Genomic DNA, 25,620 nt, shown 5'->3' with positions numbered 1-25,620 from the left:
GTCTAGTGTTAAACTCATGGTGGACTCTTTTGGGCAGATTTTCAATTTTGACCGAATATGTGGACTTAAGTGACATTTTATCCCAAGACACATTAGAAAATAATATAACGTACATCCCATTCCTCTAAGGCCACCGCAAAAAAAGAAAAACATTTAAAAAAATGTTTAAAAAAAAATCGATCTAACCCACAGCGCCAAACGTGCTGGAGAAGAAGTCTTCTTGAAAAATGCCTTTCATTAACAACTTCAAAATTGACCATAGAAACTGTTCCTTTAAAAACCAGCCTGTCTTGGCCAATAGCCAAAGCTAAGAGTCATTTAAAATAACAATTAAAAAAAATAAAAACCTCCAAAGTTTTATTTTTAGAACCTAACTGGTTTGGTCCTCAAACAGCACCCTGGGCTTTTTATTTAATTTTTTTTTTTTTTTTTAACAAAAGCTCTTTGGGACCGAAGATGCCCTCAAACGAATTTGTGTTGACTAAATGTCCATACAATGTGGTCAGCCCAGGGAGGGATCGAGAGGGAAAGAACAGGGGGGCAGCAAACTCTCTGTACCTGATTTATAAAAACATTTTCAGCACCTCCATTTTTAGAAAAGAAGGACTTTTCCAAATGGGTGCCATATGAACATGTGTGATAAAGGCGCACCTCACGAAGAGGTGAGACCTGCAGCTATAGGAGCGAGAACCTGTAGACATGAAGAGTGGCCAGGTCTGCCTGGCAGGGACATACTCACTTTCCTAGAACTTTGCAGTGTCATTTAGCCAGTCTCTCTTTCACGCTCCCAAAATCCGTGATACTGAACAAGCAAATACATAACATGTCAATGGAACCTGAAATAATGCACTTTCCAGCATTCAGGTGACGATGTGCCTGCGTCACGACCACAAAAGCGCAGCAGAAAGGCGACAGGAAGAGGGGGGTCCAAGAGCCGAAGACATCCTCTTTTCCTAAGTCCCCGCCCCTTTCTCACGCACCATCACAGTATCTCATGACACATTGACAAGCAGAGGCAAATGTGAACCAGGGAGGAGGAGCAAGAAAGGGGAAGAAGGTTGACAGAAGATAAAACATGGAAAAGACTTTGAAGAAACAAGCATCTTATCCTTCCCCTTTTTGGCAATAAAATAAAACACCCCCCCCAGGAAGAAACATTTAGAAAAATAATTCCAAAAAATAAATTAAAAAAATTCCTGAAACAAATAACATTCTCTCACTCCACAGCAGTTTTTTTCTCTTTTTAGCCAGCCCGGCTAACTCCTCCCTTTCCACTCCAACTTTTCACGATGTGCCTTGCCGCCGCCTCCACAGTCCAGCAGCACCGGCTGTCGGCAGGAGAGGAGTGTGTGTACACGTGTGTGCGCGCACAGTGTGCAAAAGATAAAAGGGCAGGCGCCGAGGCCGGCCACAGGTGGCGGAGTCCCAAGGTCAGAGGCCATTGGCACTGCGACCGACCAGCGGAGGCTTGCTAGTTTCCACAGGTGAACGAGGTTTGGTGATCATCTTGGGCACGCGCTGCAGTAACTGCTGGGCTTCTTGGTATGCATCACGCAGTTCCTTCTTCCACTGTGTGAACTCAGGATCACTCTGCCGGAAGAGAAGTGAAGTGCATATAAGAGAGAGAGAGAGTGGAAGATGGAAAAACACACGTTTCAGATGGCAGGCGAAGAGAGAGACACACAAAGAGGCATGGGGCCCGGCAGGAAATGGAGACAAGAGGCCTCTGTCTAGATAAATCACAGATCCAAAACGTAAGGGGAGGTGGGGGCTGCATGTTATGGCAGTTGGGGGCAGGAGTGGCAGGAAACATTGGGTTGCCAGGGTGAGAAGAGGGAAGATAAAGATGGCTCTGGTGTGGATGCTCTGCGTCTACAAGCGAACCAAGATGGTGGAAGCAGGTAGGGAATGGGGCGGGATCAGGGGAGGGTAAAGGGGGCAATACGTGGGATTGGCACTTACATGGTGTTGTGGGGGCTAGGGAACACAAGGGTGGTGGCAGCATCCGGGTTGAGGAAAGGGCATAGGAACATGGAGGTCCACTGGGGTCCCTCTGGCTGAAGAGAACAGGATAGGCATGGAGGGAGGGGGGGGGGGTTGGTAGGCTGTTAGAGACCTCTTTGGGTACTGTCGCTTCCCCAAGCTAGGATTTTACGCAGGAGCCAGAGTATGAACCTGAACCCCCTTTTGTGATCGGTTTGGCCACCTCCTCATCTCTCTCCCTTCCTCCATTCAGGTCTTAGCCAACCCCCCCCCTCGCCCAGTCTCCTTCACTCAACAAACTGCAACCCTCTAGTTTGATCCTCCACTACCTCGTCCTCCTTTCTGGTGTTCTAAGATTTCTCCATCTCTTCCTTGATGCACCCCTCATTCACCATGGACCTTCTTGACAGCTTATCCTCATTTGCCCCTCTAGGTCTCAGATGCCCACCTCATTATCTTCTCCCATTTGCTTCATCTAACACTGATGTAATCCCCTCCTCACCTCTACTCCTCCCATCACTATGCCCCCCCCCTCCTTTTGCCTCCTCACCTTTCCCTCATTTTCTGACCCCTCCTCTTCAGCTGCTCCCATCTTCACTGCACTATCCTTCACCATTCCCCTAAAAGTTCGGACTCTTGCACCTTTCTCTCGCCTTCCTGATTTCAGGTTTCCTAATTGTTGTATTAGGAGACCCGATAGTTGTATTTCCATGTTTTTTCTATGGAAAGAGCGTAAATTGATTGGCACCCTGGCTAGAGAAGTCTTTGTTACTTACCTGTAACTATATTTCTCCAGCATTGGTATCTTTCATAGATTTACATGCTTGAATATTCCCCGTCCTCAGACTGGGAATCTTCAATTATTTATAATTAACACACTTTTCCATAGGAAAATGTAATCCAGAAAGCCCCATAGGGCCTGTGTAGCCATTCACTAGTGTAGTCCTCTCCACCTCCTTTGGTCCTTTTAGACAGTAACCAATGAGGTGGCAAGGCTTCAGCTCCACTCCAGGCAGCCATATTCAGATTCTGAACCGTGGAGACTGTGAGGTAATGACTGATTGGCTACGGAGCAGCACCCCCCCCACCCCAGGGGAGGAGGGCAAGCACATGTGAATCTCCAGCATTGGATCGTTCATAGATTCACATGCTTTAATAGAATGCCAAGCAGTAACCAACATGCCAAGCCTGTGAGTATATTAGTTCATCTCTACGTAAACACAGACTTTGGCTGTGGCCACTGTACATTTTACATCACTCCCAGACCACTAGCCTAGTTTAAAACGAAACCAGCTCAGCCATGGCTAGTGATTTTCCACCCCCTAGCTCACCGTAGCTGTAAAAATATAAATTTGTATACATCTTTTTCCCATAACCGTGGCTATAATAGCAATATACTACAAATAGCCATGGTTATCTGTAGTCGTATAGCTGCAGTTATCTGGAAAAACAGTGGGGAAAAAATGCTTCCCCGCCCTCCCACTCATTCACCAGGTGCCCCTCTCCGCATGCCATGCTCCGCCACTTCCATAATCTTACATTTCCCTCCCTAGCCCCCTCTCAAGCCCCCAAACCCTTGTTGCTCAGTGGGATGCACTTCCATTCCCAATCTGTTTCTTCTGTAGCCGTGGGTATTCTACTGAAAAACCGTGGCTACAGAAAATCATTCATGCTCTTAACTTCGTCCCTGGCTGCCCTCTCCCATTTCACATGCGTCTTGCCCCCACCTCTAGTGGCTAAATAGACCAAGCTTCTTTGATGTATATGAATATAAAATGATGCAGGTAATTCAGTTTGTGAAAGGGCGGTCTGATAATCGGGCCCTACTTTCATTAATGTTGTGTGCCAAACTTATAGTGCATACACGTGCCTTTGCTGAACTAGTCTGACACCCTCTAAAAGCACATGTGCATTCCTGACTGCTGCTGCAACACAACGTTTCTGGCGCCAGAAGTGGCTTTTTATTCGTATGCACCAGTTTCCAAGTCTAATAATTGTACACCTTAGTCAGGCTGGTGACACGTACACCTGTAAATATAAGCCCTGCTTGGTTGTGACATGGTGTCTACTAAAAGCACACAGTTATAGAAGCCACTACAATTTGATATCACACAAGTTTCAGATGTGTGCACAGGACCCAGCTATGACTGTTGTGTATTAATGTCTGGTCTAAAAGGTCTTCACAGCTTAGAACAATGGCAGATGCTGCCTCTTGCATCCCTGTGCAGGAAAGGCAACAACTTCCTCCTAGAGTACAGGAACATCCCCTAGGAGGTCTCCTGGGAATTGGTGCTTCAAAGGCAGCACTGACTGTGGTAAGTCAGAAGGAGCCGGACAAAGGGGTGGCATTTTCACCATATAGCTTTATTCAAAAAATAAGAAAAGGGCCTAGCTATCCCTAGTGCTAAATGATTGCCCTACCAAACACATAAATAACTCTGTCCAACAACTCCTGCTCTGACCCTACCACTAAACAGGGTTTTTACAAACAAAAACAAGGCCAGGAGAAGGACTTCCTTCTCCCAATTCAACTGTAGGGTGGCTTTCTAGCAATCTTTCCAATGAGCTTCTGCTTCAACAAAGGATAGTTTCTGGTGATAGTTCTGTTCACAGGAGATGGGGCCAGGAGAATGACTCCCTTCTCCTGGTCCAACTGCTTCAGCGTTTGGGGCTAATTTGGGAAATGGATTCAACCGTTATGATAAGCCGGTTTACTTCCTTCCAAGGGTTTCTTTGGGCTTGGTTTAATGTCCCACAATTACTCTTCTGTAACAACAAACACATTCATAGATACACATCCTCTTCCCCTGGTATAATATGACAAGGGAGAGTGCTCCCGAAATCTCCCTTCTTTCCACGACTTCACCAAACTCAGTGAGAGGGAGACTACTCCCCTAGCACACTGCACTGTTATCATTGGGGTCAGTACTGTGACGGGGGATATCACTCTAGTGTCTCTTGAGTAACAACTGAGACAAAGGAGATTACTCCTGATGTACCCTTCATTCTTAACTCTTTTGTCAGCGCTGTAATAAGGGACATTGGTGCTCCGGAAGTGTGGCTGTTGGGCTGGGTGGACTGTGCCTTCTGCTCCTGCTTCGTGTGCCTTTTGTTTTTGGATACGGCGTCGGCAAGGTGAAGCCGCTACTGCCGTTCATCTGCGCGTAACGCGCTGTTTCCGGACCCTTGCCTATTTCCCAACCATCTTTGTCACTCAGTCCAGCCCCGCCCTCTCTGCTCCACCTCCCGCCTGCGCCCCACCCACAGCCTCTTCCATTTTAGCACTGGTGCACGCGCATCTCGCGCGCGCATCTGAAGTGCTCCGGAAGTGTGGCTGTTGGGCTGGGTGGACTGTGCCTTCTGCTCCTGCTTCGTGTGCCTTTTGTTTTTGGATACGGCGTCGGCAAGGTGAAGCCGCTACTGCCGTTCATCTGCGCGTAACGTGCTGTTTCCGGACCCTGGACTATTTCCCAACCATCTTTGTCACTCACTCCAGGTGAACTCTTGACTCCTGCGGCTCTTGCCGCATATTCATTTTCATTGCTGGGCGGAGAGTTCAACTCACTCTCTGATTCTCTCTTTTCAGCCCCGCCCTCTCTGCTCCGCCTCCCGCCTGCGCTCCATCCACAGCCTCTTCCATTTTAGCACTGGTGCACGCGCATCTCGCGTGCGCATCCGAAGTGCTCCGGAAGTGTGGCTGTTGGGCTGTTCGGCTGGCGGCGGTCGGGGGTTGGTTTACCAAATATTACGTGGTATTGTCATTGTTATTGTTTTTGTACCCTTTGAACACAAATATACCTTTACTTCTACTTTTTATTTCTAAGCTGATTATTTTCTTTTTCACATCTACAAGATGAGGAAAAACAAAATGCTGGCCATGAAAAATGATGTTAGAGCTGATTTTTTTGCTGCTGTCAGCACTAGACGGGCAAGCTTAACCAGAGCTGCTGCCCTCCCTCTACCTGATATCAACGATGATGGGAAAGCACTGCTGCAATGTGCACAAGACTGCTCTATTGTAGGTAAAAATATTGAGGATCCAATAGACCCATCCCAACCTCTCTTTTTGGAACCCAACTCTCCTGATGATACCCCAATTACAAAGAAAATAGCCCTGCACAAAGATAAGGTTACTAATGCACAGAACCCATGCATAGCTAGCGATTTTGATTATGATAATTTCAATGAATCCCCATCCTCTTTACTTTTAGGATCTGAGGATTTTGTTGCCTCGCGTACGGAGAATTTTGCTACTGTGGGCATCGGGGAGCTGGTTCAATCTAGTCACTCTGCAAATACGGATTTTATGGCAATGATGGGGATTTTTAATCGCCTGATTCTGTCTGAACTGAGAAAACAAACGGCTGCTATAACCAATTTGGCATCTGAAATAGATAACCTACCCAAGAATCTGGGGGAGTCCCTTACTACGGTACTTCCGCCTATTCTGGGGAAGGAGTTGAGGGAGGTTTTTGGTGCCACAACTCTGAATGTTAAGACCATTCCTTTACATGCAGATGAAATAATTATAATACCTCCCACTCAGGAAGAAGGTAGTGTCGACCTGCCCCTGGGTGAAGGGACCACAGGTAACAAGTCTTCAATTGAAAAAGAATTACCTGATAAATTTGAGGATTTTGAAGTAAAAATATCTAAACGGCAGGGGAAAAAACTGGCTAAAATCAAGAAAAAAAACTGCAACAAAGCCCTCAAAAAATCTTCTCGCAAATTTATGAGGACGTCTGAATTCAAACATGCCATGCTTGATGACGTGGAGGCAATCTCTGTTCCCGAGAAAAAATGTGAAAATCAAAACAAAAACTTAAACACACAACACAATCACGATGTCATACTAGTAGAGAATGCCCATGAATCTCGAGGCTTTTCTGAGGGGGATTTGGCTTTGTGTGAGGTTTTAAAAAAGAAAAGGAAAGCCATGTATGAGATCTTTAAAACGATTCCTTCTCTTGATAATCTTATTGAGCGTTCTAACCATAATCTGTCTTGGGGTCGGAATGCTCAAGCTGATCCGATTGATAATAATGTTACGCTAGACTTGAAACATGATGACTATGTTCCCAATCTTGGTTCGATGACAAAACCAGGAAAAAAAATGTGTTGTCACTGAAAACACCGGTATTACCACCACTGGTTCGACTGTATCTACAGTTCCTTTTCTACCTATTTTGTCTAGTGAACATAATCCTGCCAATACTGTGGGAATTACCCAGGAGCCAACAATGACTCCCAATGCTGTGGGGAAAGGGCAGGTGGGGCCCACTTACAACAAAAAGGAAGATGAAATTCAACATATTATTTTGAAGATACTTAAAGACAATATGTTACTCCAACCAGAGTCTAAACTACCCGCTCCTATTGCTCCAATCAAGACCATAGAATCTTCATATGTTAGCAATATAGGGAGTGACCCTGGTAGGACTAGGGGCCTTGAAGAGCAATGGTATTCGAACGAACCCTTTGAAGAATATGAACACACTCCATCTTCTGCTGTGCTACCCGACCCTGACTTAAGACAACCAGCCAGGCCTGAACTCCCTGGCTTAATCCTGAAAACGCTTTTTAAGGACAATGGTAATGCCCCTTTAAATAGATCTTATATTCTATCCTTGTTTGCCGCCATACCCGAACTCAATCTTATATCATCTGCGGATATCTATTTGGTTGATTTCATACATAAACACAGGTATGATTATGTTCTTTTGACTATCCCCTCACCTTTGGTGAGATCGTTACTCTTGAAGGAGGCTGAACAACTGCAATCCCGAGGTTTCAATATATATGAACATAAGGCCACCTCACCTAAGGACCCTAATTGTCTACCTAGGCAGGTGAAACATGAAACTGGCCATTTACGGCCAAATCCTGATAGGGTGAATTCTAAAACCAATTCGGACTTGGACAAGCAAGAATGGAGGTGGTTAGCGCTGTCCCTGCGCGAGTCGATTGACTCGCTTAAGCGGCTGGGTAAACCACTCTAGCTCCGAACATGCTCTAAATTTTGTGAGTTGGAATACGAGAGGTAGTTTTAACCTCTTGCAGAATGAGGACCATATGTGTTTCCTTGCTAAGTGTGACTTTATCCTACTTCAAGAAACCTGGTGTAGAACTGAATTATGCTGGATGGGATGGTTTTATGGTGACCTCTAACTGTGCTCATGGCGGGAATAAGGGCCGTCCCAAAGGGGGACTCATAGCAGCCAAGATAACTACAGACCCAGTAAAAACTGGTGAATGGCGCTGTTCGCATCACTTTCTCATTGTGTCCGTTTTGTTGGGGCAACCCATGACTGTTTAACCATTCTTATGGTGAATGTGTACTGGAACCCAAACGAATTACCTGATCTGCAACTTGTCAATGAACTTACCAAGTTGGGATCCATCATTGAACAGTGGCTGCTTAATAATAAAGGGGGTCAACTGGTTATTGCTGGTGATCTAAATGCGGACTGTTATAGTGAATGCATGTCTGGTGATATCTTTTTAGCCAACACTGGTGATTCAGTCAGAATTGGTGGTAATCCCAAGTTGAGGGGTAGGATGTGGTCTCACTTTGCGGAATTGTGGGCTGTGGATTTACTGTACAATGAACACTTTACATGGAAAGCTCGGGGTCTTACCTCTATTATTGACTATGTCTTTCTTTCCAGCTACTTGTCAACTGCTATGAGTAATTTCGAGGTCAGGGAAACCAGTTGTAGTGACCATTGTTTCTTGATATTTGAAATTACTGTAAATGTCAAAAGTACGAGAGTACTTGAGTACAAACATGAGTTAATTTCCAGTCCGAAAGGCAATAGAATTAAGTGGACCTTTAGGAAAAATGCAAAGTTTACCTCGACTATGGTGACCGATTTTGAGGGCATGACTCTGCACCAACGCGTGAATTGCTATTCTGCGGTTAATTTCAGTGCATACATTCATTACACGATCAATAGCTTAGAGAAACAATCTTTGAAATATCCTAAAGTAAATAACCAACATAAGCATTGCACTGATAGCAAAATTTACGAACGTAGAATTATCTATAGGAAACAATTACGAAGTCTACATAAATCCGATCTTACTCTACCTGATGTTGTACATAAGATAAAATCAAACAAAGCTACAAAAATTGGTTGATCCATCATAAAGGCCAACTTTTGCAACAGGATGGTGAAGCCATGTTACAAGCACTAAGAGGGACCAATTGCTCCAACTTTTGGTCCCTAATTAATGAATCTGAAAGACCCCAAAAGCTAGCTAACCTGCATTCTATTAGCGAAGACTGCTGTTTGGGTCATTTTGCAAATTTGTACCCTCCGACCAACTGCACTGAATCGATAGAGCTAATTCAGAGTCCGAGTTGGACCCTTGAATTTAATAAAGAAGACATCGCGAATCTTATAATTAAATCTAAGAACTCGGCTGCTCCTGGTCCTAACAATTTTACTAACAAATTGCTTAAAGTTGATCCTGATCATTGGGCCCTCATTTTGCATTTGCTGTTTGTAAATTTTCTAAGAAGTAAACACATTCCTGTATCTTGGAGGGTCTCTATTGTAATTCCGGTATTTAAAAAGGGCTCTAGGAAGGATCCGGCTAGTTATAGACCTATAGCAATAGCTGATCCGAAATCCAAGCTTTTTGCCTCGCTGGTCCTACGGGATCTGGAAAAAGGGATCACAGATAACCCTATCCTTGACCCCAAACAGATTGGCTTAAAAAAAAAATATTGGTACCGACTGTGGAGGCCTAATACTCAAATCCCTTACGTCTAGATCCATTAAGGCTGCCAAACCATCTATCTTTGTGGCATCCATGGATCTAAGCTCGGCTTTCGATCTTGTAGATAGGACAATACTATGGTTAATACTAAAAGATCTTGATATTCCTAGCCACCTGCTTGCAATTATTATGGCTCTCTATTCTGACACTAGGATCAGAGTAAGACTTAATTTGGATTGTCTACTTTCTAAGGAATTGATTATCCCAAACGGCCTTCGGCAAGGCTGTATGTTAGCCCCCACTATTTTTAATCTTTATGTTAGTGGTGCCAATAAAGCCTTGGATAACAAGGGTTTGGTCTGTCCTAAATTGAATAATATTTCCCTGGCATGGATGGCATACGCTGATGACTTCCTTCTTATAGACTCTACAAAGATTGGCCTACAGCGACTGCTTATGGCCTTTGAGAGGTTCATTTTGGACCTACGGCTCAAGATCAATCCTTCTAAGACCGTTATTGTGCGCTTTGGCAGAACCAATAAAAAGGAAAAAGCTTTTACCTGGCTTTGTGGTGATAAAATCATTAAGGCCCAACCGGCCTTTAAATATTTGGGCTTTTACTTCTCCGGAACAGGAACGACTAATTTAATTAAAAGCCAGTTGAAACTAAAAGCTGAGATTGCAATTAGGCAACTACGGGCCATTGAATCAAAATTTGGGAAGTTTTCAGCGACTCCGCTTAGAGAGTTCTACATTAAAAAAGTCATACCTCGTCTCACGTACGGCCTGGACCGGTTTTCAGACGACTTACATGCATATTTGACATACATTGAAGGCTACATTTGGATGTCTGTTCTTTTCTTTCTACCCAAATGTCTGCCACTGGCATTGATCAAATATGAATTTGGTTTAACATCTCTAGCCACTATTGTTACTTGGAAACGTATGCATATGTGGCGTAAATGCGACAGATCAGGGGAGGATACACTATATGCTTGTGCTGCAAGGGATCCTGCAAATCCTTTTTTCAATATATTGCATAATGAGACGATGCAATGTCTAGCCAGATTTGGTATGTCCACAGTCTCACTTCGTAACAAACCCAAGAAAGTTAAAATGAGTCTCGAGGGTTTTGACTGGCAAGCAACTAAAAGTAAAATTACTGAAACCAAATTGTATAAACATGCATGTTCCATCTGGAAATGGGTCCCGGCTATGGAATGTTATCTTAAGAAATATCCAAGTAAACAAACACGGAATGACTAAGCGCTTCAGATTCAATGCCATTCAAACTAATCAAATTAACTGTATTAGAAACTGTATATTGGGGGACTGGAAATGGTGTCGTTTCTGTAACCAGGAAGGAGTGGTTGAAACACTACAACATATTCTGCTGGTGTGTCCTGGACTTTTATCTTATAGGATACTTTATTTCGCACAATTTGTATATTCAACCCACGAGGTAAATAGAGAATTTATATGGCACATAATGCTACATGAGAACTCACCAACTCTGATCATTCGGATCACTTCCTTTCTAAGAAATGTATGTGAACTTTGCTATCCTGGTGCTAAATTCGCTGCCTTTCCTTATTCTCTGACAGAAAGCATTTTGACGTCAGGGAATAATTTCCTCTTGCAACTTCTAATCAATATTGTGGTGTTTTGTTTTATCTTCTGTGCTGACTTGATTTATAATGAACTCCCTTTTGTTTTTAGGTAAACAAACTATTGTTTTTATGGTTTGCTTTTTAAACAAAATCAATTATGTATTTAATGTATTGTTTTGGATTCTCTTAGTCTTTTTTTTAATATTTTGTAAAATGTTGTAATCAACCGATACTGTAATTCGTTAATCTGGTGATTCTGTTCATTGTCTTTTGCTTTTCTCTTAAATTTTGTAAAGGTTTACTATAAACCAAAACAAATAAATAAAAAAATAAAAATAAGGGACATTGGGAGATTACCACTCCTGAGGTACTCTTCACTTTTGCACAAGCCCCTACCAGGTCTCCCCCAACTCCCCTTACTTCCTTTCTCGTGGGGTTACTGTTGGGTAAGAATAAGTGCAGTCCAACCGGTGAGGACTACATAAGACTCATCTGTTTATTATTATGTAACCCACCTTACAATATAGGCCTGCACTGCACAAGTTGGTTTGTTGTGTGACTGAGCAGCCAGGCTTATTTTAAGAGGGGTAATGTGAGCTTTAGAGCTGTACAGTTAAAATCAGTAAATACAAGTAACACTTGCATACTTAAAGTTATAAATATTTATTTATAATATACACAAGGTTTAAATAAGCATGCTTTAAAAAGGTTTATCCACTACTAACATTTAATTCAAAGTTTGGATTCAGTTTTTAAAAGACAATAAAAGTTGGTAAATACTTTTCTTATGCTAACACACATTCCAGCACACGGTGTGACTTCAGTTAGGTTCAGTATTGCACTTATTTTCAGTTACCAATTCAGTTATTGAGTTGTAAAGGAAGGAAAGGTTAGAATAAGACATAGAACCTACTTTCAACACTTTGTAAAACAATTATAATCTCCCAAAGTGAGGCAAGTAAACATTTCTCCCAGCAATAATAGTAACCACAATTATAACCTATGAGGGAACAAGTACTGCCAAAGCCAGTATGTTCAGAGGAGTGCCTTTATGGAGCTAGGACAGCCAAAGTCAATGGACAAAGTCAATAGTTCTGATGCACTTCTTCTTAGATAAAGTCTTTGACAAAGTTTAGTAAGTTCAGCAGAAATCGCAGTAACTCCAGTGAGCTACTTTGTAGAGAGCACAAGCTGTTCAGGCCAGCGCAGGAGAGTTGGTATCAACTCTAAAGTGGAACAAAAGCACTTTGCAAAATAGGAAGCACAACCTATGGCTAAAAGGTGAACACCCCAACCCCCACAGTACCTGTGATTCAAAGAAAAATTTTCCAGCTGGATTCCTCCTTGTTACAGCTTGGCAGACCCTTGTCTGCTGACCTTAGTTGTGGTGATGAAAGGAAGGACATCTGACGGGCTACTGCAGCAGTACTCGGGAGAGGGACTCTGCTACGGATTGCCTTTGTTTCAGTGGCACTTCAGTGTTTTGGCACCTTTTACTCTGTGTCAATGAAGAACGAATATCTCTGGTTGGAAGAAACTTGCTCCCTTGGTCCTGGACTCTAGTGAGGGGACTCTGGATCAAGGGTTCCTGTCTCTGTAGGGTCCTCTGGATGCCCACAAAGATTTGGCCGGATTCAGACTTCACAAGACGATGCACTCGGCAATAGTTACAGGACCCCTTGAATTGGGCTTCTGTAGCTCTTGTGACACACAGCAAGTCGAGGGGCTGCGCCAAATGGAATCTTGTCTTGACGCTAGTTTGTGTCACAAGCTCAAGAGAGGAAGTCGTCCCGTACGGGTCTTCCCAGTCGAATTGAAAACGGGGTCAGCACAGCTACAGGGCTTCACCGGGCACTTTGCGGTCCAGGAGGGTGCTGCTGGCGTATCATCATGTCTTCTTCGGATGTTCCTCTCCAGTGGTCAGCTCTGCCTCTATACCCAAAAACCTCACTTTTAATGCAGTTTCCCATTCATTCACAGCCTATGCAATCAGACAGCAGGGTGGTTGTCCTTTCAAGACAGCCAACCGGCCAGTAATAACTGGTTTTGTTCCGGCACACCTAGAGACAAAGGACGGGAGTTTTGGGACCTTCCTGCCTTCCCAGACACACTGGAGCCTGGGCAGGCTTCAGGGCTGAAGCCCGCCAAAGGCAACACACACAAAGGATTTAAGCCTGCTTCAACAGAGTAAAAGCCCTGAAGAAACGAAAACAGAAAAAGGAGAAAAAAAACGGAAGACAGGGGCCAGTCGGGGTAAAAATGCACACTGGTAGTAAATATTAAACCATGGCCACCAGCCATTTAAAGGAGATTAGTGTAACAAAAATGTTTACACGCGAAGTGGGATAGGGAAGTATCCCCAGTAACTCCACATAGGGTGGTACACAGAGAAAAGTAAGACTGGTATCATCTTACTATTCTTGGGAACTTAAAAACATTCAGAGAAGTCCAAGGGACTTCTCAGTGGCACTGCACCTAAGGTGCCGTGTGTCACTATACAAAAAGCAGATGCCTATGAAGTTTGTCAGACTCCATAAAACAGTAAAACACAAAAATCCCAGTCAGGAAAAAACACACTAGTGTGAGAAAAAAGTCCCACTCGCTCAGGTGGAAAAAGTCACAAGCCCCAAGTTCAGCAAAAGAGCTTGGGGTCACTAATGTTGAAGGGAATTGGCACAAAATGAAAATTCTCCCCAACAGTTACGTCACCGGTTCTCCCTGGGGTGGTGTTGGTTTTTGTTGTTCTGGTGCAGTGCTGGGTGTGTCTCTTGTTCCACTTCCTCGCCACCCCTCAGACTCCATAAGTATCGGTGTAGTTGAAGGACCACCTGGTCAACCTCCCTGAGGTCACGCCACCATTTGCCACTTTTCAGCTTCTGTTTGTCGGCTCTCAATTGGCCTGGGAAGCACTTCACCAATGCTTCTTCAGTGTCCTCTTGATTAGGACCAGCTTTTCTGGATTGCTTCTCTGCTCCCAGAGTTAAATCCCCTGGGTTTGACGCACCCCTTGCCGTCCCATCTCCTCCCCGCACCCTCTTCCTGGACTGCATTGTACGATATTCAGATTGCATTGATAGGTCTCTCCCATACAGGCCTCTCAGATTTAGCATGGGATTTGTTCCCAAATCAGATTGCATTGATAGGCCTCCCTCCCACTATCCAGGTCCCTCAAATCTAGCAGAGGTTCTGCTCTCAGAATTTGCATTGTAAGGATGACAATACTCCTTAGATTCCCCCCTACCATACGGGACTCTAGAACATAGTTAGACTTGGTCTCAAGCACAAACTTATCCTTAAACACCTTAACATACTCCTAGTGAGGACCAGACCGTGATAGTATAGTTTCAACCGCCCTCACCTTTTCTGATAGACCTACATGGACAGCCACTGAACTTTGTACTACACCCCGGACAACTGTACGCCTAGCACCCCAACCCCCCACCCCCCGGACAACGCTCCGAGGATACACAAACCAACCCACCTGAAGAACAGACAGCACAAAAAAGCACCCTAGTCTACCAACACAAGAAGAAACTCCAGTACTGCCATCACAAGACACCGCAGCCAACCACTCAACCGGCACCTCCGTGCAGAGCACCAAAATGCCCCGGACCAGAAAGGGACGCCGAGAAAGGGCACAAGACAAGGCCGCACAGGACACAGACGCACAAATCAAACCTACCACCAAAGCAACAACCGAAAATAGAGAAAACAACGCCAAAAACAGAAACGACCAGAACAATCTTCCAAAGGGAAAAATCCTTATATCTCACACCTTACCTCGCAACAACCCCTGAACCAGGATACCCCAACGACACAGACATCAAGACACACAAAGAACAGCCTGAGACAACCAGGAAAAAGACGGGAGCACTAAAGAAGAGTGTGGATAAACTCCGACCCCATCACCCCATACATCACAAGAACAGAAAGACACCTTCAACAACCATGCCACACCGGACAAAATGAAGACAAAGATCTAACATCCAACAGCCCAAACATCAGCCTAAATGACCAATTCAACGAAGAAGCCTTCACGGACCTTCACCTAACCGGCATAAATAGAGAAGCACCGCCATTGAACAGCCAAGCTTTCAATATAGCAGACCGCGTCAATGAAGATCCAGCCTTCGCTGATCCTCATCCACCCCCAATCAATGCCAGTGACGATACACCACAACCAAACAACCACAAACCAAAACAAACAACTAACACGCAAAACCACACCAAAAAGATCCACTGCAACCTCATCAATGCAAGGTCAATGTCCAAACATGCCACCGAAATATACGATCTGCTCTGTGACAGAGGGATCAACATCATGTTTGAAACAGAAACATGGCTAGATGACAACTATAAGATCACCCTCAACAACTGTCTGCTTGAAAACTTCAAATGCATCCAAGCAAACAGAAAAACCAAAAGAGGCGGCGAACTGGTAATCAGTCACAAGGAACACCTGGATATCAAATTGGAAGACCCACTAAACATTGATAAATGCAAATCCCTAATCATACGTTTAACAATAAGCTCCAAAACAAACCTGAAATTCATACTAATGTATAGACCACCAACCTACGATACAACCTTCATAGATGCCTTCACAGAAGCAATCGCCGTCCTCGCCATCAAACACAATAACCTGACAGTCCTCAGAGATTTCATCTGGTTTGAAGAAACCACGACCAGACAAAAAAAATCGCTAACCAGCCAACTAGCAGCAATGAATCTGCAACAACTAGTCAAAGGAGCAACCCGCTAGGCGGGGCAGACAATTGACACAATCTTCACGGACAAACTATTCCTCACCACGGCACCCCCAATTCAAATACCCTGGAGCGACCATCTCATCATCCCCCTTCGTAATTAAAATGACCACCCCAACAAACAATCAACCGGACAAAACACTGGACACCATGAAAAGAAATTGGAGAACCATCAAAAACTCCAACTTAAATGAACTCCTGGAGCTTAGCAAACCACCCCAAACATTCATGAAGAGGATGACCTGGACAAAAAAGTAGCCCTGCTGCATTCCTGGATTATAACTACTATAGACAACATCGCCTAAGAAAAATACTTCACTCCTTCTCATAATTGGGCAATCTCAAAATGGTTCACCCCACTACCTAGCACAATGAAAAGGAAACACCAAAGACTAGAACTTGATTGGAGAAAACAAAACTGAAATTCCTACAACACAACCGCACATACAAAAAGGAAATAAAAAAGCAAAGAGGAAACACTACGACAACCGAATCTTCGAAGCACCAAACACCCAAAAAGAAGTCTTCAAAATCAAAAACCCTACGGGATGTAACATACCAACTCCGTCCACGAAAATATGCAATGACCTTGCTGACCACTTCAAAAACAAAAATTACCAGCATCCAACAAACCATACAAAGCAGACTGCCTGATCTGACCACGACCCCGCCTACACCCAGGAGTAACACCCAAACAAACTACAAGGCTTCTCAGAAAGATCAGTGGAGCCATTCGTCAAACTGGTGAAAGAAAGCAATAACTCAGTGTCTCCTGAAGACCCATGCCCACCAGATACATAAAAATTGATTCTTAAACAAGGAACGCCCCTGGAATCTCACAGGAACGTCCTCCACCTTTCCAGCGCAACTGGGAAAGTGCCACAAGCCTTCAAAACTGCATACTTCAGGCCACTACTCAAAGATACAGCAGAAAACGTAGAAGACCTCTCCACCTACAGACCCATCTCCAACATCCCATACACAGCCAAACTGCTCAAAACTTAAATATATACAAAACGACCCAAGACTTCATAGAAGAGCACAGCCTACTAGACCAAGCACAAGTTGGCCTCAGACCAATGAGAGGAACGGAATCAGCTCTACTCTCAATATGGGACGATCTAAAAATGAACACAGACTCTGACAAAAGCACTGCCTTGATACTCCTAGACCTATCAGCAGAATTCGACAGTTAACCACGACACCCTCATAACGCGATTAGAAGGACTGAGAATAACAGACACCACATTACTATGGATCAAATCTTTCCTAACAAACAGAACGGAAACCGTATGAATGAAACCCTTCAAATCTAGCCTGAGAGATTCCACCTGTAGAGTACCACAAGGAACCACCTCCTTCCCGCTACTATTCAACATCGGCCTGTATCTACTTATCAGAATCATCAAAAGCCACAGCCTCACCTGCTACAACTATGCCAACGATACACAATCTTCAAAATACAAGACAACCCGGAAATCAACTCAACGCTAGAAAACTGCCCCCGCGATGTATTCCTCTGGATGAACTCCAACCCAGGCAAAACAGAAATAATGATCGTCACAAAAAATGGAGGAGAAAACCACTTCATCCCTTGGCCAAGGGAACTCGGGACAACCCCAGCACCCTCGCCGATTGTAAAAAAACTGGGGGTCCTGATGGGCAATAATCTCACGCTAGAGCCACAAGTAAACGCCCTTCTCAAGAAAAGCTTCTTCCTCCTGCGAGCGGCAAAGAGGATGCTACCATTCCTATCGTTCGTCAACAAAACAACCACCACCATTGCCCTAGTCATGTCCCGAGTAGACTACGCCAACAGCCTATACTTCGGCATGCCGGAACGACTTAAAAAAAACAACGCATTCAAAACGCGGCAGCCAGACTGCTTCTGAAACTACCCCGAAGAGAACACACCACACCAGCACTGAAAATACTACATTGGCTACCAATAAAACAACAAATAAAATTCTAAACAATGTGCATCACGCACAGAGCGGTACACAACTAAGGCGCTGAGTTCCTGAGAGACTAACTGCGTCTACATCAACCAACAAGAACGCTCAGATCACGCATTGACATCCGCCTGGTACTGAAACCCTACAACAGAAGAAAACTTGGAGGATCCTCCTTCTCTCACCAAGCCCCGAAAACCTGGAACGACCTTCCAAAGTACATACGTAACACAAGAAACCACCTACTATTCAGCAAACTACTCAAAACCTGGCTTTTCACATCGTAACTAGAAAGACCAGCCACCACACAACTAAAACATCTTCGAACGTAGAGAGAGACCCGGATCCACACCAAGCAATCAATGGGAAAAACCCTCAGGAAAATATTCCACGACATACTAAACGACTAACCGGGAGACAGCCGCAATACGATCAAAGACCGTATACATAGCAAGACAAAGACAGAAACACTAGGATGAATCATCAAGAGGACCATGACCTTAAACCATAGCCATTCCCAACAGACCCAAGGACAACAGACAGAGAAAGGAAGCACTACACCACGAGCCCCAATCCAATGGGTGAGAAACAGAATGTTTCATCGTTAGACACTGTCTACCTACTACACAGCAAGAAACACAATGCCCCATCACACAAAACCTACAACTAAACATTCCCAAGGATGTTCACCCCACAGAAAACAAAGAACCAACGGAAAGACAGTCGTGACAGGAGGAAACGAACGACTGAATACACAGGCTCACCAAGACAGAACCACTAGAACACCACATCAACACCACTCCGACCCTGAATCATTCAAAACCTCAACTGACCAGTGTCACACTAGATAAGAGAATAGTGATATTACCAACCCAGTCCCAGACCCGAAGAACGGTTCAGGTGCACCTATCAATCCAAACAATACTCACCATGATACAGCAGGGTCAGCGCAGCACCAACAAAGCGAGTTGGCCCATGAGGAACCAGCATCAACCCAACCCACAGGGATACAACTCTAACGGAATGAGAAGTACCCGAATCAGGACACAGACCCCACTAACCCAACCCTCAATCTTCTGCATACTTAAACTACACAACCATCTCTCTCTCAGCAATCTACATGCACCTTACCACACCACATCAACAACACAAACATCACCTACAGCACTCGAGGTCTCGCCCAATCCGATACTAGCACCAAAGCCCAGCACTCTATGTATACCGAGCTGAAGCTGTCAACAGCACATCACTTCTCTCACTCTCCTGCTCCCCTCTTCCCAACTAACCCTACCCGTCCTTCCTGTTTACAGATCCGCCAGAGTGCCTGGGGACCAATTCCATTAGTGACGGTGCGCTATATAAGTACCTTTAACATAATATATGCTGCACGCCAGTTTCCACCTCTTCCATTAAGTCCTTCCTCTCTTTTTACATCTTGTAGCTGGGTCCTCCCCAGATGATTACCAAAGTCTTGCCTTTGTTGCAATAGAGTAATCTTCAAGTCTCCTCGGGGGCACCTCTTCCCAGTACTATATAGACTTATTAAAAGGAGTGGTTTGCATGACTCCTTCAATCTTCTTCTCAGTATGTTTTGGAGATATTGGATGGTCATTCTGTTCTCTTCTTTTAATCTTCCTCGTCTTGGTGTCGCCAAGCTTTAGGCGGGGGAAGGAGGCAGTATTGAAGTAACAAACAGTTATATTCTCAGGTTGATTATCTGAGGACCCGAGACTTCGGGGTCTTAAGGGTAAGAGGGCTAGAGTTCCATCAAGGAACGGGAGTCCTTATCCCCATGAGGTGAGTCTTCCCTGTGAGGTCCAGATTTCCGCTATCCCTAGGGGTAATATTGCATAGCGGGCTCACCTCCCTAGCCTCACAGATAAGGGCTCCCCCCTAGGGAAAAGTGAAGAGATCCCGTGAATTGTCACATGACGTAATAAAGTCACACTCACATCAGGGTTCTGACCACTGAGTCTCCTTGAAGTTAACAGGCATGGGAAGGGGGCAGTGTCAGTGTAGCCAGAAGTGAGAAGTTGTCTGGGAGAAGGGTTCCACCATCTTGGTTTCTGTTAGGGCTTTGTTTCAACTGCCTTTATAAAGGTGAGGAAATCCTCTCTTTATGGAGCCCCTGGATTGGCCTTTGAGAAACTCAGAAGCAGCTGTAATTCTGTTTTGTTGACTGTAGATCTTCAATCCGGCGCAACGTCATTCATCGTACTTCGATTCACCACAGGACCAGAGGTGCTGTTTTTGTCACTAAACATCCTCAAACTGCTTGTTCCATCTGGATGGCTTGAAATGCCACATCAATGCTCTGAAGCAGACTGACTTGTCATGTACCCATTGTGGGAGCAACGGACTCCAGCGCTGACAAAACTGCCCAAGCCATCGAGCTCGCCATCTCAAATGCTGACTCGACCCAGCAGAGCCATCATCTTGACGCTGACTCAACCGCCAGCACCAAACCTTTGGAAGCCATTGTCTCAAACACTGACTCAATCCATCGGGAGCCTGCACCTTCAAACAAGACTGAATACAGACCGCTAGTGGGATTGTATCGACTTGAATGTCTGGACGCCAGCTAAGCAGCAGCAAAAGTGTCTAGAAGCCCAGCTAGATGCGGTCCAGCACCAAAGACAAGAATAAAGGTAATATGAGGAGACCCTGCTCCCCATGTCCACTTTTTGGGACCCTGGTGACTTTTAAGCCCCTCTTCTCTACCTTTGTTTTGCAAAAGACATCCTTGAACAGTAACATTCTTGCCAATCTATTGCCGGAACACCCTGGCAAATCTACCCAGAGTGACTTTTCACAAAAGTCTGCATTCTCTGTTTTACAGGGGTGGGGTTTTTAAGTGTTTTTCAATACATTTAGTTGAATTTTATTGTTCGATTAAAAGTCTATTTTTACAGAAGCTCGATATACCATTCTTTTATTTTGGGAAACATTGTACCTTTGTCGTTTGGATTGCTACTATGCCAGTTTCACCTTTATGATTGGGCTCACTGCTGGTTTTGTGGTAGTGTGGGGCTGAGCAGGCAGTTTAGCTCCTACTCCTTCCTATTCTACTGCAAAGCAGTAGTCATTTTGTCACACCCAACAAGCCATCCAAGTTGTAGTTGTGATAGAGAAGGCCAGGCCCAACTCTCAGGAAGTGGAATTGGGTGGTTCACAGGTACTGTTAGGGAGAATTCTCATTTCTGTGTTAATTCCCTTCAACCTCAGAGACCCCCAGCTCTTACGCCAGGATAAAAATTTAAAAGGCCTAAAGTCCAGCGAGAGTGAGACCTGTTTCCCACTCATGTATTTTGAACTAATTTGGATTATATGTTTCCTCTGTTTTTGGAGTCTTGACAAACTCCATAGGCATCTACCTTTTGTATGGTGACACACACACCTTTAGTACAGTGTCACAGAGAAATCCTTTAGATTTCACATAAGGGTTAAATACCTTTTCTTGTGTGAAATAGTAAAGTGAAAAAGTAAAGTGAAATGGACTTTACTTACCTTTTCCCTTTGTGAGTCCAGCACATACCATGTTATGTGGAGTGCTGGGGGGTTACCTAGTAGCCCCTTAACCTACATTCTCGTGTAATATTTTTTATGTTACCCTCACTACTTTAAATGGCTGGTGGCAGTGGTGTAATTTTCCTACCATTGTGCTTTTCTACTGCAGCTGAATCCTCAGCTGTAGTATATCACCCCTGGGTGACCATTTTGTCAAAATGGCCCAGTCTTTTTTTGCCATTTTTCTGTTTGGGAGGTCTTTCTTGGGTTTTACTCTGCGCCAAACCAGGTTTAACCCTTTTGTTCGTTTTGCTTTTAGCAGGCTTCAGTACTGAAACCTGCCTCTGGCTCCAGTGTGTCTGGCAGCGCAGGAAGCGAGGGGGGTGCCTGAACCTCCCTGTCCTTAGTTTCCATGGTTACCTGAATGCACCCAGTGGTGATTGGCTGGCTGGCTGTCCTTGCAGGGCAGCCACACTGCCGTTTGTCTGACGGCTAGGCTGTGCATGAATGGGAGAAACCTGCATAAAAGGCGAGGTCTCTTGAACAGAAGGCAGATTCGACCACTGGACGAAACATCTGATGAAGGAGCTTGCTGCCTCCTCCTGGACCGTTGAACTGCTCGGTGAAGCCCTTCTGCAGTGCTAAAGCTCCGATTCTGAATCGACTAGAGAAGCCTGGAAAGGACGACTTCTTCCTTTGGGTTGGTGTGACCAACTGACCCCAAGACGAACTTTGCTGGAAGACCTTTCCCTGCTGGCTGTACATCTTTGCTGCTGCTGGAACCGAGTGCCAGGGGTCAGGAAACCAAGAATCGAGTGCATCGTCTTTAAGCCGGACCTGAGCTACAGGAAGATCCAGAGGACCCTCCCGAAGCAGGACGACCCAAGCCCTAATCACCTTACCAGAGTACTGGACTCCAGAAGCAAGGGAAGCCCATCAAGTGTTCAAAATCCACGGTGGTGCTATTTGCCGGTAGCTGAAACCGCAAAGTGCTGCTGATTGAAATAGAGCCCGTAGCTGCAGCCAACCTTCGAACTGCGGTCCAGGAGTCCTCCAGACGTCCTCTGTCTTGTCCCCATGACTGAGGCACAGGAACCCAGGATCTGCAGGACTGAAACCAGAAGCCAGCTGGATCCTCTTCTCCTGACCTAAGGTACTGTGCTGACAAAAAGGGGTACTTATCTCTTGTTGTCTGTATCTTGCTTGTTCTCACTGGAGACTTGCAGTAGCCATTTCTTGCAGAGTTGGTTTTAGCTCTGATTTCCACAAGCCTCCTAGCTTGTGGCCCTACAGTGATGTTTTCTTTACAAACTCTCTAAAAGCATTGTGAAATAGGTTTGTGCCATCTAAATAAGTGCCTCAGCTCCAGAGACCTTGTTCAAATTGACCTTGGCTGTCCCGACTCCCTGCAGACTCTTCTAACCCATTGAATTTGGTTCTAACTGTCTCTCATAGGTGGTGCACATGTTTAATTTGTATTGCTGGGAAATATCTAATCTAGACTTCATTGGGAAATTGAAAAGTGCTCACATGCTTTGAGAACCTGTTAGCCCTTTTCCTACCATTAACCTTTCCTCTTTTACCAAACCTCAGAATCTTATTAAGTACAAAAAGTGATCTATAAATGCCAATACTGTCCTAGTTAGTGAAGTCACCTCAGGGTGTAGGAAGTGTGTATGAAGCATCTCTAAAGAGTATCTACTTGCTTGCCTTGATTCTAAGAATCTATTTTGAAGTGTATTTTTATTGTTCCATATTGCCCTTTTTAAGGAAGGCGTATTTAAAACGGACTTACAAAAAAAAAATATTATTTTGCTAGAAAACCTTGAGTGCAAGTGTTATTTGTATACTTGTATTTGTGGAGGTTTAAGTAACTTCTCTTGGGTGAACTACTGTTCCCAAGAGTAGTAAAGTGAAATTGACTTTACTTACCTGTTTTTCCTATGTAGGTGTTAGGCAAGATTCTATGCAGTACCCTTTGGGTGCACTACAACAAACCTGACCTCCTGGCAATAGGAACCCAACCTTTGGTATAAGTCTGTACTACACAGGTTGGTAGTGTGACTGAACAGCCAAGCCCATCTCAAGAGGGGTAAATGTGAGCTGTAGTGCTGTAAAAATGAAATCTGTAAATACAAGTAGCCAAGTAAAACTTACACTCAAGGTTTGTTAAAAATAGTTATTAATTTAATTAACACACATTTTTAAATAAGCATTCTATAGAAAGGCAATTTTTTCTAACAATGTAAATATACTTTAAAATGACCTTCCAGAATCAAAACAAGTTAGTGGATAATCTTTGGATATGCTTCTTACATATTTCCTACACCCTGAGGTGACGTTAATCACAAGGACAGTAATGGCATTTATATATCTCAATAGTATACTTTGCAGATTCTGAGGGTGCAGAAAGGAAAGGTTAGGGAAGGAAAAAGGTTAGTTTCTCAGTATATGTGAGGACAACCAAATCTTCCAATGAAATCTAGATAAGCCTTTCCTGCAGTAACAGTATACAACAAGCTACCACCTATGAAGGACAAACAGTATCAAGTCAATGGGCTAGAGTCTTCAGGGGGCCAGGACAGCCAAACTCATTTGGAACACAATCTATGGATCTGATGCACTTCTTAGATCAAAGTCTTGCACAGAGTTAGAGTTTTTAGAAAAAACCCTTGTAGGGTCACAAGCGGTTAAGCCAGTGAGAAGAGAGTTGAAATCAACTCTAAAAAGGTAAGCCAATGCAATTCCCAAATGAGAAGGCAATAAGGCAAGTACCCCAAGCATAAACAGTACCTCTGGTTTGAAGGAAAGTGGCCTGGCTGGATTCTGTCTTGCTACAGCGGTGCAGACCCTTGTTCCTGAGCCTCAGTCGTGGGGATAAGAGGCAGGACGTCTGGAGGGCTCCCGCTGCGCTACTTGGGAAGTCGTCGGCAGCTTCGGGCTCATTTCGGTTCAGCGGCAGTTTGCGGCTTCAGCTCTTAGCAAACAGCACCGTTGCGGATCTCGGACACTGGTTTGACTCTTTGCTCCCTCGTTCCTGTACTCTGGATCTGGAGGTCCTGCTTTTGGAGGGTCCTTAGGAGTGTCCTGGAGCTTCTAACCAGATTCGTTCTGCAGCAGACGTTGCACTTTACTACAGACACTTGACCCCTGGCATTTGGCTTCCAAAGCAACGGAGAGGCACAACAAGTCGGGGATGGTGGTACAGCGGAGTTTGTCTCGGGGTTAGTTGCTCCCTCTAACCCAAGGCGAGAATTCGTCCCTTCAGAGCTCTCTGTCAAGGTGAAAAAGGAGTTCAGCGCAGCAGGGTTTCCCCAGGCAATTAAAAGGTCCAGGAGGTTGCAGCAAGCTTCGGTCACGGTTTCTTCATCAGGTGTTTCTCCCATTGGTCGCCTCTGCCTGTAGTCTCAAAACCCTCGCCATTAAGCAAGTTTCTTCTATTCATGCACAGCCTAGGCTGTCAATCACACAACAGGGTGGCTGTCCTACAAAGACAGCCAGACAGCCAGCCAGCCAGCCAATCAGGTCTAGTTGCATTCCGGCATACCTAGAGACAAAGGACAGGGGAGTTTCGGGACCCTCCCTCACATCCTGTCCTTCCAGACACACTGGAGCCAGTGGCGGTCTTCAGGGCTGAAGCCCGCCAAAGGCAAGACAGACAAAGAGCTCAAATCTGTCTCAACGCACAGAGTAAAATCCAAGAAATACTTCACAAACAGAAAATGGTGAAAAAAAGACTGGGGAAAGTTTGACAAAAATGGTCATCCATGGGTGCTGTACTGCAGCTGAGGGTTCAGCCTGCGTAGAAAAGCACGATGGTAGGAAAAATTAAACCACTGCCACCAGCCATTTAAAGTAGTGAGGGTAACTAAAAATGTTACATGAGAGTAGGAAAAGTGACAGCAAGACCGGGTGGTAACGCACCAGAAAACTCTCCAATTTTCTCTGCTTAACCAGGGTGTTCAGGCCTTTAATATTCAAAGTAAGACACTTGAATTAACATAACAACGAAACACAATCCACCAACGACCAGTCCAACATTTGCTTATATGCCTGACCAGCACCCTTACGCTCCAT

At 44.7% G+C, this 25,620-nt stretch overlaps 1 protein-coding gene across 1 annotated transcript in view; it reads right to left on the bottom strand.

Moving 5' to 3' along the window:
• Positions 1-434: 434 nt before the first annotated feature.
• GRK2 (G protein-coupled receptor kinase 2) overlaps positions 435-25,620 on the bottom strand; it is a 474,914-nt gene continuing 449,728 nt past the window's right edge. Inside the window, exon 21 of the mRNA XM_069628947.1 lies at positions 435-1,590. Within this exon, the coding sequence (XP_069485048.1) occupies positions 1,432-1,590 (159 nt within the window). The 3' untranslated portion in view covers positions 435-1,431. The remainder of the gene's footprint in view (positions 1,591-25,620) is intronic.

Source organism: Ambystoma mexicanum, chromosome 12, assembly GCF_040938575.1.
Source record: "Ambystoma mexicanum isolate Mex_15411 chromosome 12, UKY_AmexF1_1, whole genome shotgun sequence".
NCBI classification, from domain to species: Eukaryota; Metazoa; Chordata; class Amphibia; order Caudata; family Ambystomatidae; genus Ambystoma; species Ambystoma mexicanum.
This window is presented reverse-complemented; position numbering and strand designations above follow the sequence as displayed.